Source organism: Ursus maritimus, unplaced genomic scaffold (genome assembly GCF_017311325.1).
Source record: "Ursus maritimus isolate PB19 unplaced genomic scaffold, ASM1731132v1 scaffold_9, whole genome shotgun sequence".
In the NCBI taxonomy this organism is placed as follows: Eukaryota; Metazoa; Chordata; class Mammalia; order Carnivora; family Ursidae; genus Ursus; species Ursus maritimus.
In genome coordinates this window covers 12,398,472-12,412,715 of record NW_024427107.1, presented here as the reverse complement: position 1 = coordinate 12,412,715, position 14,244 = coordinate 12,398,472, and the positions used below count along the sequence as shown (strand labels likewise).

The window sequence follows — 14,244 nt, the reverse complement described above, 5'->3', positions numbered from 1 at the left end:
GAGGCCCTCAGAACAGGCGACCCCATGGAGACATACACACACAGCTCCATGAAGTCATGGGCCAAAGGGCCTGGGTTCCAATGGGTCTAGATTATGTAGGGAGATATTTGGAATCAGGAAGAGAATTCCATGTGCTGAGTTTTTCTCTAGATTTAGTAGACACAGTTAAACATAAGAAACATTAAGGGAGCATTCTTTAAAATCTCTTTACGGCCAGCTTGTTCATGTCCCAGATGGTGTTCCCCAAACCCCAGCTTCACCATGAACACTTATTGGGCTGATTAAAGAGCTAAGTGCTTCTCTTTCTTACTCTCTAAATCCATAATCCACAAGCACATTTTTTTATGCTCTGAATTGTGTTCCCCCACTTCTCAAATTCACATGTTGAAATCCTAACCCCAGTACAGACAAGGGTGACCTTATCTGGAGACAGGATCTTCACAGCGGTAATCCAGTTAATTTGAGGTCACAGGGGTGGGCCCTAATCCAATAGGACTGGTGTCCTTATAAGAAGGGGAAGTTGGGATACAAAGACACACACACACATACACACACACACACACACACACACAAAGGGAAGATGATGTGAAGAGACACAGGGACAGAGGGCCTTCTCCTCCCTCACAGCCCTCGGAAGGGGCCAACACAACCCCTGAGATCAAGGGTCGCATGCCCCACTGACTGAGCCAGCCAGGTGCCCCTGAACTGCACAGTCTTTAATACTTTGTTATGACAGCCCTGGCAAACTAATGATACATTACCTAACAATCCTTGCTTTTCTTCCCTACTATGCCCATTGTCTGCATAAATACCTTGCCCATCGTGCAGTGGGTGGTTGCATGGAATAAACTCCCTAACCTTTGATTTCTTTACTTATTCTTTAAAGATTTCTTTATTTGCGAGAGAGTGAGCACAGAGGGAGAAAGAGAAAGAGAAGCAGGCTCCCCGCTGAGCAAGGACGTGGGACTCGATCCCAGGATCCTGGGATTATGACCTGAGCCGAAGGCGGATGCTTAACCAACTGAGCCACCCAGGTGTCCCCTTACTGTCCTTTCAGACTGTAAGAGCCATCTATGACAATCCTCCATAAGTACTTTTATTAGACTAATTGCAAAGAGGGTGTTGGACTCAGTGCTTTCACAGGAACCGGCGCCTGCTCGAGGGAAAGGTATCAAGTGGAGTCTGGCGAACTCGTACGCCAGCAGCTCCCAAGTCGCACACGGACACGTGTGAGAAGGCGTAGCAGAGGGCTGACTTTGCAGCCACTTACCAAGTTCTTGTGAATGTGAATTCTGTGCGAGAGCAGCTCCCAGGGACCGGAATGTGGCTATTTTAACGCAAGATTAATTGTCAGATATGAGACCGCAGCAGCCCGCTCTCCGGTGACTGGCTCGCCCTCTCGCATTATCATACATGATTTCAGTATCTCAGACCCAAAACACAACCCTCTTGGCCAGCTCCCCCCCCCCGTAATTTGTTCTTTCTCGCTTATTTCCACAACACGAAGGACATCGTTTCTAGAATTTGTGTGATCTCTCCACTCCAGTTGTATACCGTTCACACCGGCTTCGATTTTGAGCTGAATTCCGGGCATAAGGAATGATAAAAATTCTATCTTTAATGTCCCATCAAGAAAGTCCTACGTGTTATACCTGCGATTTTTCATGCAATCTCTGTGTACAAATATTTCGCGTTCCGAATAGCATCTTGATGTGTAGATTAAGTTACTTTGAGGCGGGAAGATGTACTATCCCTAGAGACGAACGCTTCTCTCCGGAGAAGCCGTGTGTGTGCGGGGCGGTGAAGTGGCTGTTACTCTCCCCAAAGCCCACAGATTCAATGCGACCTTTTACTGAAGGTACACAACCCATCAAAAAATGCCCCCGTTCACAGGATAGAAGGGATGTATCAATTTCCTAGGGTGGCTGTAACAAAAGGCCCCAAATGGCGTGGCTGAAGATAGAAACTTACACTTTCACAGTTCGGGAGGCTAGAAATGTCAGCGGGGCTGTGCTCCCTCTGATACCTGGAGAAGCCTTCCTTGGCTCGTCCTAGCTTCTGCTGGTTTGCTGGCGATGTCTGGCACTCCTTCCAGCCTCTGCCCTCATCGGCACGTGGCCTTCTCCCTGGTGTGTCTCTGTGTCTTCACGTGGCTATCTTCTTATGAGGACCCCAGTCATACTGACTTCATTTTCACTAATTTACATCTGTAATACTCCTATTTCCAAATCAAGACACATTCTAAGGTACTGGGGGTTAGGACTTTAGTATATTCTTCTGGGGGTGGGAGGGTGTAATTCAACCCATAACAAGGGGATAAGGTAAACCTCACACGTTTCAGTTTTAAGGGCAACTCATAAGGCAGCATTTTTATTTAACGAGACGAGATCTTATTTACAAGAACGTGTGCGTAAAGCACATGAGCATAGTTAAAAAATCACAAGGCAAGTATCTCTGTAACCCCCACTCGGATCAAGAAACAGAACCTTGCTCATTCCAGAGAAGCCCCCTGCGTACCCCTCTTTCATCAGAACCCTCCTCCAGGGTCCATCCAGCATCCCACATTGAATTTAGTTGTCATGTCCCTCGAATCTGTGACAGTTCCTCATTTTTTGTCTTCCATGACCTTGGTGAATACTAGTCACTTTTTTTTTTTTTTAAATACAGATTTTATTTATTGGAGAGAGAGTAGGAGTGGGGAGAGCAGCAGAGGGAGGGGACAAGCAGACACTGCCCTGAGCACAGAACCCAATGCAGGGCTCGATCCCACGACCCTGAGACCATGACCCGGAGCCGAAATCAAGAGTCGGAAGCTCAACTGACTGAGCCACCCAGGTGCCCCACTAGTCAGTTATCTTGTAGGATGTTCCTCAATTTGGGTTTGTCTGAGGTTTCTTAACGATTAGGTTGAGACTATACATTTTTGGCAATAATCCCACAGAATCGTGCCCTTCTTAGTGCATCCCATCAGCTGGTCCATGATGTCCTTACATCTTATTGATCATTTGATGAAGGTGGTGTCAAGTTGGCTAACCGTCAAGTTAGTATTTTTCCTTCTGTAATATCTTGTGGGGATACACTGAGCCTATGTACATATCCTGTTTCCTGTCATTCTTTTGCCCACTGCATTTAACATTCATTAATGATACCTATCTTTACCAGTTACTGTGTTTCTGAGGATTTTGTTTACATCATATCTTCTAGCTCTACTAATTGGCATTCTACTGTAAGGAAAAGCTGCCTCTTTCCCTCATTTATGTATGCAGTTATTCGTTTATATCATGGATGCTGAGTTCCATGGTTTACAATCTATTACTAGCATGAGTTATTTTTTTCAAAGCATTCCAGATTTGGCCATCGGAAGCATTAAGTTATTTTTTTCAAAGCATTATAGATTTGGCCATCGGTAGCATTGAGTCCCTTGTCATACTCCCTTTTCCCTCTCCAGCATTTTATGAGCACTCCCTTACTTTTTTGGCGTCAAAGATGTTCTGGACTTGTTTTATGATTTCCCTGCCTCAGGCGTGGAATCAACCATTTCTCCAAGGTGCCCTAGCTCCCTTTATAGGAGAAGGTACTTAGAAGCCAGTATCTGTGTACGAGGTATGCTTACTGCTGCTGGGGTGTCTTTACTTTTAGGTCCTTCTCTTAGTAGACAAAACTAGGAAAGGTCTACGTGTATTCACACTCATCTATCTGTATTTCTCTATGCATCTGTACATATAAAAACCGTGAGTTCCTAATACCTCCGATTTCAATCCAACACCACAGGGCTCATTCTAGTTTTTCCCAACGTTTACTTGTGACTCCTTTTTTCAATAATGAAAAAGGTTTTCATCACAGATCTTTCATTATCCACAATATATTTATTTGCTCTATCTAAATATGCTGAAGGTGTTTTTAGAATTGCTAACCTATACCCTTTACTACCTACAGTATAATTGCGTATAGTTCGTTATGTCTTTAGCCTTATACGGTCATCCTGTTTTCCAAAGTTGCTGGTTGTATGCTAGTTTTCTTTCCTGTCCCCTTCAGTGTGGTAATGTCACTCACTCATTTGTAATACAGGCAGGTTCATTCATTGCTTTTTATTTCGAGTTCTCTGAACATCCTGGTTGGTTTTAATTATTTTTGGAGTACTGAAAACATGACTATGGTTCTGAGTCAGAGCTAAACAAAAATGTACACTGAAAGAGGGGTCACTTGTCCCAAATACCCCATTCCCAACCCTCCTTACTTTCCACACTGAACCCACTCACCCTCTGTAGGTAACCAGTCTCATTAGTTTCTATTCTTGCTGTGTTTCTTTTACACAAATGAGCAGATACCTGCATATTTTCTTATATTATCATCTCTATTACATTATGATAACCTATAGACACCCTTGCACTTTGCTTTTCTCACTTAACTATATCCTGGATATGATGACATCAATTCATAGAGCTCTTCCTCATGCTCTGTACGGCTGCGTAGGACTCCCTCGGGTGGGTGTACCATAGTTTATTCAATCACTCCATGTATAGACATTTAGGTCATCTCCAATTATTTTGTAATTACAACCAACGTTGCAGTGAGCAACTTCGTGCATTATGTGCTTTTGCACTGTTGAAAGGTTACCGTCAGGGTATTTTCCTGGAAGTGAGATTACTGGGTCGACAAGTGCACTTTGGTTTTCTTAGGTATGACCAAGTTCCTCTCCAGAAGGGCAGCACTAGTTTGCACTTCCACTGACAACATCTGAGCATGTTTCACCAACAGAATGTGTTGTCATACTTCAAACTCCTTCCAATCTCACAGGTGAGAAATGTTATGTTTTAATTTCTGTATGTTTGAATTTTTATATTTTAGGGATATTTAAAAATCTTAAGGGTGAACTGTCTCTTTTTCCATTTTTTTTTTCTATCAGGATTTTGGTCCTTTGTCCTTCAACTTTGGGAGTTGGCCTCATGATATGAGAAAGCTTATGAATACCGAAATATACACACTGGCCCTTTAAAGATTCCCATCATGACTTCAACCACGTACTATTATCTAGTAAATACCAGTGCAGTATGAAATGCTCTACCATGGGGCTAGGTTCCATTTTCATTTGAACACCAAAGCACATGTAAACTCTTAAGAAACACAGGTCCGTATTTTAGTTTATCTTTTTGTATAGTCAATTCTTGTTTATTATGAAACAAGATTTTCTTTGCATTATTTTTTAGCTTATATAGTCAAACCCTATCCTGTCAGCCTTACTACTGAGCTTTGAAAGGGTTCAACTACCTATGAAAGAATGAATATTTAATGTGTTCCAAAGCCAGACATAAATCATTGTTTGAATGATTAGACACATTTTGGTATCATTTACATTCCCACCCTCCTGACTATGAGAAGATAAATAGGGGCTATTTTCCTGTTAACAGGCTATTTTAAAATTAAAAACAAACTGTGTGTGAAGATTCAGTTCAGCTCCCATGCTGTTTGAATTACCTATCAAATTATATGCTACTCTTTCAAAAATTTGCTCCTGATTCAGTTGTCTTAAATTCAGAAGACAAATAGTAACATTGTCTTTATGAAGATTACAACTTTGGAATGTTACATGTTAAGACAATAAAAGTTGTATTTAGTTTTTTAGTGACTGATTTTCTAGCTCTTAAATGTGTTCACAAATGCTGCAAAAATTTATCAAAGATCAATTAAAGACTCCAATATGGTATTAAAGCTTCAACTACAGGTGCCAGTATTATAGTATTTATGATAGGGATAAAAAAATGAGCAAAGAGTAGAAACCAGACACTGACACCGCTTTGTCAACTGACGTAAAGGATTCATCACACATATTTCTAAATCGTAGATGAGATCTGTGGAGAAAGTGGTAATGAATTATCGAGAAGTCTACTACTCACCCCTGCTGCCCAAGACGGAAGCAAATGAAGGTTGCTGTGGTAGGGGCTGTAGGAGCGCTCCATTTTTTCTTAGGGTATTAAAATACATGTGCTAGTCTGCTGTTGTTTGTTTTTACCATTTGTTTCTCCTCCTATACGTGATTTATAAGAGAATCAGGGGAGATGGCATGGAAGAGAGACACATTAAACTTCTGGAAAAGTTCGCAGTGGCTTATAACTACCAATTTCCAAAGACGCATCGCATCCCCTTCCCGGTAGAGAGCAGAACAAGTCGTAGCTGTCCAAGGCTTTCCTACTCATCATTAATGACACCGAATGGTGAGATTCGTGAATTTTATATGACCACTTTAAGGAAAGACAAGTTTAGAATAACAATACTCAAGAAACTTGAATTCCTCTCACCTTTCCCTCTGGCCTCCAGGAGTGCGTTAAAACGAACCTAAGGTAACAACAGGTGTTTTCCCACAAGAGTAATGGCAGAGCTCTGACGGAGTATTGCTGACTCTTCGGGGAAGACCCGCAGAAGGCCGAAGTCAGTGAGTGAACTGAAAGTAGTTTCACACTTAGAACTTCTTTATAAACCCTGCTTATAGTTCGAATGCGCTTCTGTGCTGGTTTGAGAGGTAGGAAATACTTGCTTACATTGTCAGTAACGAAAAGAATTTCAATATCGTGAAGAGTTTGATCACATTTAAGCAAAATTTTTAAAAAGGGTGTTAAACATGCTGACCCTTTAAAAAATATGCTCAAATAAATACATGTGGACAGACTAAAAAAATACATTAAAAAAATGATCTGGTCATAATAAAAAAAAAGGAACACTTTTATACATAGGATTTTATTTTGCACTGCTGTAACAATTTCATTATAGACCAAGGGAGAGGAAAAAAAAAAAGGGATAAAACCACCACACTGAGTAAATTACTAAAGCTTTTCTACTTTTGACAGGATTTTCCATCTGGTAGATTTATTGTCATATCCCCTTCAAAACAGACAAGATGCTTACCATATTTTAAAGATTATAGGTTGCCACTGAAAGAAAAATTTTACACAGTCACTGTACATCAAGGTTGAAAAACTGTCCTGCATGAAAAATATACTTAGAAATCATGTGAATAAAAGCAAAAGAAAACATTATTGTGTTTAAGGAAAGATTAAAGTCCTCATAATGTGCCATCTAAATGTGGACATTCATTCTTCTTGGAGTCGCTTAGGTGTAGGGAGTTCTTGCTTCTGCCCATTTCACTCATTATACTGTGTTTTTACCCAACAGTATTCATTAAGGCAAACAAATCCTTTTCTGAAGAGGTCTTAAAGAAACTGTGGACATATAGCAAACTTTTGGCATTAAAACAGGTTAACACATACAGAGCTTTTAGTAATGTACATTAAGCATATTTTCTTGGACTAGTGACAAGAAAAGATGAACATGCTCGTTAACAATGTCAAAAAGTTTAAAATTCAGTGTCCAAGCAATTCCTAACAATGCTTCTGTAGCTTTAAGCTCTAAACGGTATAGAATTTATGCAAATGCATTAAAGAATTCAAGCTTGGCAAATTACACCCAAGCAGGTTAAACTGTATATACAGAAAGTAAGTGATAAATACAGAATTAAAAGAGTCCTTCTGGTTTTCCTTATAGCCTTGAAAATTGACAAACTTTTTGAGGACAGTTCTAGAATATTAAACATTAGGTCACCACAGGTGTGAAACCTAACCACACAAACTGATTTAAAATACTCGAGATGACTTTGTAGTGTTTAATACAGTTCAGTTCGTAGGTAAGGGCACAAGACAACATTTAACAAAAATAATCACATCAATTGACCTAGAAATCAAATGCAAATAGATATGAATACAATCTGCAAAATCTGTCTTTTTAAGTGAACATTAACCATTTATTCAAAGTTATACAAGAATTTGAAGGATTAAAGTCTCCTGTGACATAAAGCCATGTCAAATAGTTTCATGTCTCAGCTGAGCAGGAGGAGAGAGTGAAAGAGGAAGTGAGTCGCCGCATTTGGGCAGCGAACAGTAAAAACGGACTCAACAGCAGCCTCCCCCGGCCTGCTGCCCTCCCTGATTGCCTGCGTGTGTGGCGTTAGTAGCAGCGTGCTGAGGGCCGATTTTAATGCCGTTTGCCTGGAAGGAAAGGGGGAAAGGACAAAAAAATGTTAATGGGCCCCAACCAGAGAGTACAGTTTAACTCAATTTCAAGAACTCCGGTGAATTCTTAATGACATGATTTTACCAAACAACTCGGAAAAAAATACATTAAGCAGATTTTGGCAACAATTACAACAGTATCTCTGACGGGATGTTCCTTCCTTTTAAAAATAATACTGTGGAAATCTTTCTGAAAATAACTCTTTATCCTACCAGGTACTTGTGAGTAAACAGAACCCGGGGAGTGCCACTTTCTAGGGCGTTCTCATGACGGAGAAACTGTTTCAAAACCATGACTGCAAGTACTCTTTTTGAAAGACAAAAACATGCACAGCCCTATGCTGCCCGAATACAACGTCAACTCTTTTCTCTAGACAGCACTTCTGCTCCATGTTGAATCAGCTGTGCGGGCTAAGGCCATATGAGTGTTCTGTGTCATCAATAATTTCTATGATCCCCAAAGACATGGCAGCTTGCCAAGAACCCACACACAGAGTAGTTCTTTCATTCATCAAACTCACACTTCTGTCTTAGCCCTCACTCCCTCAAGTGGATTTTACCTACAAATACAACACTTTGAGAAAAGTAATACAGTAGCTTCAGAAATTAAGCTCTTAAGGAAACTTTACGTCACAGTAAATCTCAGATTTATAGCGCTTGGCAGTTGCTCCGCAACAGTAGTAGCCCGGGGCTTTCTGGCACTAGCTCAGTATTGACAGCAGCTGATGTGGTTTCTTTTCGCTCTTTTGACTCCTCTTTAATAAAAAGCATGCCCTATGGCTCATTGGTTTTGCCCCCTTTGGGCTGGTAGCAACTTCTTGAGGAATCAAGGAGTCAGACTTGGCATCAGGCCAAATAAATCGCACGGCCTGTTGGCTCCTGACAGCACATTACAATCAACGCCGCACCAGGCCAGTAAAGCAGTCAGCTACTATATGAAACCAGACAGAAACAATGAACGTGCCCTTTTAAACAGAGGCCCAATTACTGTTCAATCTACCTGGCATTAGTCTCTGAATGGTGTTGTCTTTAAAGGAACTCAAAATCTACTGCCATATAAGCCTACAAGATAGGATTTAGAAAATATATTACTCCAAATTAAAAGAAATGAGAAAATCAAGTACTTTTTGGAACCCTCAGGCAAACTGTTGTTTGTTTTAGCAAAGAATATTGAGGCAGATATGGAAGAGCCTTGTTTATGTACAGGCCAAGAGCCACACATGCAATAAAGGGTTCCTAACACCATCCTTCCCTAACTGTGACTCTGGGAAGCACAAAGTCTCAATACAGAATGGCAAAACTATTTATGTAAAAGTAATCTACCATACAGCCACATCAACATTCTGAAATAAGTAAGTGCATTGTGGGAGTCAGGTCAGAATGATAACCTTTGGTAAACACTCTGAATTACATGCTTCAAAGCTTTACGTTTTATCCTAATCATATTCATCAAGTTATTTTACAAAGAAGACAAAACCAAAAACAATGCCAATTGCCAATTATATATATTAGTCTCCTGAAAACATGCTATGCTATACTGGGAGTCATTTCCAAATTGGGTATTTCCCTCTTTCATACTAGACAAGAGAGCGAGCATCTTGCATTAGTAACATAGTATGTGCATTTACACACTAGAAAATTATTCCCCAAAGCAGATGACACCATATGGACGCGTGGATGAAAGTGGATTTTCTTCTCTCTTTGGAGGGTTATCTTTTTTTGCATTGCTTGCAATAAATGGTCACTTATTTTAATCCATTTTCACGGACAAAGCGATGCCCTACTAGAACATAAACATTTACCTATTATAGAACATAGAACAAAATCTTCCGTTAGAGGATTATAAACTAATAATGTGTTAACTGACATCATAGACCCATTTAAGGAATTTAAAAGAAATATAAACTCATGAATCCATGTAGTAATTAAAATTCAATTCTACATTAGTATGAGCCAATAGTATTTATTTATACATACACATATATAGATAGATAGAGACATAGATATACCTCGTTATTAATGTCAAAGACTCCTTCTTGGATTTTCTCATAAATTTCTTTTGCTGTATTAATAAATGCCTGAAATATAGAGAAATTGATTTGAATTATTTAAAATCACAAAGATAAAAGAATATTATGTAAAAACTCTGTAGAATGTCATAAAGTTCCACATAAGAAAACCAACCAATGTAATGCAGCATGTTAATTAATAAGGGACAAAAACCATATGATCACTTCAATAGAGGCAGGCAGAAGCAGCATTTAACAAAATCCAACAACCTTTCATGATAAAGGGACTTCCTCAACAGCATCTACGAAAAACTCACAGCTAACACCACACCAAGTGGTGAAGACTTAAAGCTTTCCTAAAGATCAAGAACGAGGCAAGGGTGTATACGAATGTTCGTCATCAGCAGCAATAGCCAAGAAGTGCAAACAACACGAATGTTAATCTACTGACGAATAAAAAACCCAAAAGGTGGTATAGCCTTTAATAACACAATATTACTCAGCCATAACAAAAAATGAAGTACTCCTTCCTACTACAATGTCCATGAACCTTGAAAACATTGTGCTAAGTAAAAGAAACTAGATGTAGAAGACCACACATAGCATGACTCCATTTACTGAAATGTCCAGAAGAGTTCAACCCATAGAGAGAAAAAGTAGATGAGTGGTTGCCAAGGACTAGGGAAACGGAGAGTGACTGCTAATGCGTATGCGGTTTCTTTTGGGGTGATAAAAATGTTCTGGAATCAGATAGTGGTGATGGTTGCACAACTTTGTGAGTACACTAAAACCTACTGACCTGTACTCTTTAAAAGGGTACCCTATGATCCAGCAATTGCACTACTGGGTATTTACCCCAAAGATACAGACGTAGTGAAGAGAAGGGCCATATGCACCCCAATGTTCATAGCAGCATTGTCCACAATAGCTAAATTGTGGAAGGAGCCAAGATGCCCTTCAACAGACGAATGGATTAAGAAGATGTGGTCCATATATATACAACGGAATATTAGCCATCAGAAAGAACGATTACCCAACATTTGCAGCAACATGGACAGGACTGGAGGAGATTATGGTAAGTGAAATAAGTCAAGCAGAGAAAGACAATTATCATATGGTTTCACTCATTTATGGAACATAAGAAATAGCAGGAAGATCAGTAGGAGAAGGACGGGAAGAATGAAGGGGGGTAAACAGAAGGGGGGATGAACCATGAGGGACTGTGGACACTGGGAAACAAACTGAGGGCTTCAGAGGGGAGGGGGGTGGGGGTTTGGGATAGGCCGGTGATGGGTATTAAGGAGGGCACATATTGCATGGAGCACTGGGTGTTATACGCAAATAATGAATCATGGAACATTACAGCAAAAACTAAGGATGTACTGTATGGTGACTAACATAATAAAAAATTATAAAAAATAAATAGATAGCTAGAGAGGTAGGTAAATTTTATGGTATATAAACTATATCCCAAAAGAAAACTTCATCACTGGAGGGGGAAGGCAGGGATACCATCATGTGAGACTAGCACACAGAAGAAAAAGCTGTCAGTTCGGTAAACTGCATAAACTTTCTGTTGAAACCAGCTTACTTTCAGAGGCCACTGTTCCACACAGAATCCTCTTCACCAGGGCAATGTGTTACTTAATACACAGTTTAAGAGGGAAAGAATCAAAGGACGCTTATGATAAAGCAGCTCAGCTTCCATGCCATGCTGAATGAAGTTTCACCTTTTTCCCACATAGCACACTACTAAATTGACCAAAAAACCACAAAACACAAAAAAACAAAAATACCCCAAAAAACAAAACAGTGTGTTTTAAAACACTGACCAAATTACGCCTCTTATTTCCAAATGAATCCACAAGCACTCTACGTGCATGTAAAATATCAAGCTACCGGCCCCTGGCTCAGTCAGTAGAGCATGTGACTCTTGATCTTGGGTTTGTGAGTTCTGGCCCCATGCTGAGAGTAGAGATTACTAAACACACACAAAAAAATATTAGGATGTTTTATACGCATAGTGCCAATGCTACCAAAAGTGTTCAGAACCTCACGTCTGAACTCTCCCATCTGAGAGCTCACAGATAGCAGGGCTCACATCCTAAGTCAGGGCCTCTTCGGTGAGCAGTCTATGAAAATTCATACAAGGCTATTCTCCACTAGCACTGCCACAGATTTAATTCCGAATTTACAAAGCAAACAGGTTCATGGAGAGGAACCAGTCCTACCTTTCGTCTTCTCCGCACTGGAAACATCTGACTGCTGAACTTGCCACCGGAGCTTTTGTTTCCTAATTAACAGGACTGATATGTTTTCACCTTTAAAGGCCTTACAGCTCCCCAGAGTCATCAATCTACGGCAGCTCAATTACTGCACCAAGAACACACCAGTCAGCGACGGAGACGCCAGTGACTGCGGCAGGAGCGCAGAGATATGAATATGCATAAACTCTAAGTGGCTGATCGAATCATCAGAGAGGGTCATGAGAATTTGCAGCAAAATAATGAGAAGAATTAATCACTGCAGATTCACGAGGCACTTAGGAAGCAAGTGCGCTTTTCCTGTGCGCTGGAGTTATAGGGAAGGAGAAATTGGCTTCCAGCCAACTCTGAATTGATTCACATTCCTCAAAATTGAAGTTACCCTTATAAATAAGGAAAAACTTAACTTTATTTCCAATAACATGTCAATTACGGTGATGGCCTTAGAAACCAGGCTAACTAAATATTGAAGTCAACAGATTCATAAATTCACAGGGCTCTAAATCCTTAAAGGGGCAGGCACCCGCATGTGTACATCTCCCTAGAACAGACAGAACTACAAGATCCCATAAATGAGTTATACCTTCATATAAACAAGCATTTGTATTATAAAAGATATATAAATGTGCCAATTTATGTAAAGAAATGCACATTTTTGCTAATCTGTTGATGAATCATTTTAAAAACTGGCCAAGAAAGCTATGCTATATGAAATTTTCTAAGTCACTACTAATTTTATGACCTGAATAGTATTTAATATTATTAAGCACCTTTAAGAACCACTGTACCCAATGGACTTAAGATGCATTTTATATCTGAAGAACATGCAATTAATTTCATTACAATTGAGATACATACAAATAGATATATTTCCTTTCGTAATTCTCATCATCAATGAAATAGTCTTTGGACAATGCTTCATTTACTTGCCATCCAACTCATGATTATATACTGAAAACACTGAAATAAAATATCTTTCCACTCCTCTGGGTGTATGATAAAGAGAATATTATATAAATGGGTTGCTTTGTTCACATGATGGCAAAATTAATTATATTTAATATGTATTATTAAATGATTAATTAATGATCAATTTTAATGAATCCTTAGTTTAAAACCCGATGTGACAAATGCAGACATTAGTTCACATGTTTTATTTTATTTTTATTTTTTTTTTTTTTATAGTTCACATGTTTTAAAAGCCGGTGGCTATCGATTGAAACTGTTGAATCCCCAAATATAATGAACATTAATCAAATACTGTTAAGGCTTATCAGAGATGAAATGAAACTTCTAAGAGCAGAGCCTTGGGTGTTACAGACAGTATCTGTCCCCTAGAGCTGCAAGCATTTCAAGAACTCGGAAAGACAAGAGACACCTCTTAAAGTAACTGGCTAGAATTTTAATTGCTCATTTTACTCTAGTCACTAAAAAGCAATGCCCACATATATCTTTCAATGTAGCAATGTGAAATACCTCTAGAACAGACAACAAAGAGGAAATGAGCAACAATTTAACTAGATACCACAAAGCCTTTACACTAAAGCTCTCATGTTTTCATGGGATAGTCTTAACTTGAAATTCCTTTCGGTTCTAAACATACCTTTAATCAGTTTCACTTCTTCTATTTCCCATGCTATAGAAACAAATTCTAAGGAGGGAGTAGGATAAAGAAAAGGGGAAGGGCGCCTGGATGGCTTAGTCAGTTAAGTGCCTGCCTTTGGCTCAGGTCATGATCCCATGGTCCTGGGATCGAGTCCCTCCTCGGGCTCCTTGCTCAGCGGGGAGCCTACTTCTCCCCCTCCCTGCTGCTCCCCCTGCTTGTGCTCACTCGCTCTCTGACAAATAAATAAATAAAATCTTAAAAAAAAAAAAAAAGACAGAAAAGGGGAGCATGCATGAGGGCGTGTC

The 14,244-nt window shown here is 39.7% G+C and overlaps 1 protein-coding gene across 1 annotated transcript in view; it reads right to left on the bottom strand.

Moving 5' to 3' along the window:
• Positions 1–6,713: 6,713 nt before the first annotated feature.
• The window catches only part of RAB2A (RAB2A, member RAS oncogene family), an 88,415-nt gene continuing 80,884 nt past the window's right edge, over positions 6,714–14,244 (bottom strand). Inside the window, exons 7-8 of the mRNA XM_040625615.1 lie at positions 10,070–10,138; positions 6,714–8,036 (exon numbers count right to left, since the gene is read on the bottom strand). Coding sequence (XP_040481549.1) covers positions 7,941–8,036; positions 10,070–10,138 — 165 coding nt within the window. The 3' untranslated portion in view covers positions 6,714–7,940. The remainder of the gene's footprint in view (positions 8,037–10,069; positions 10,139–14,244) is intronic.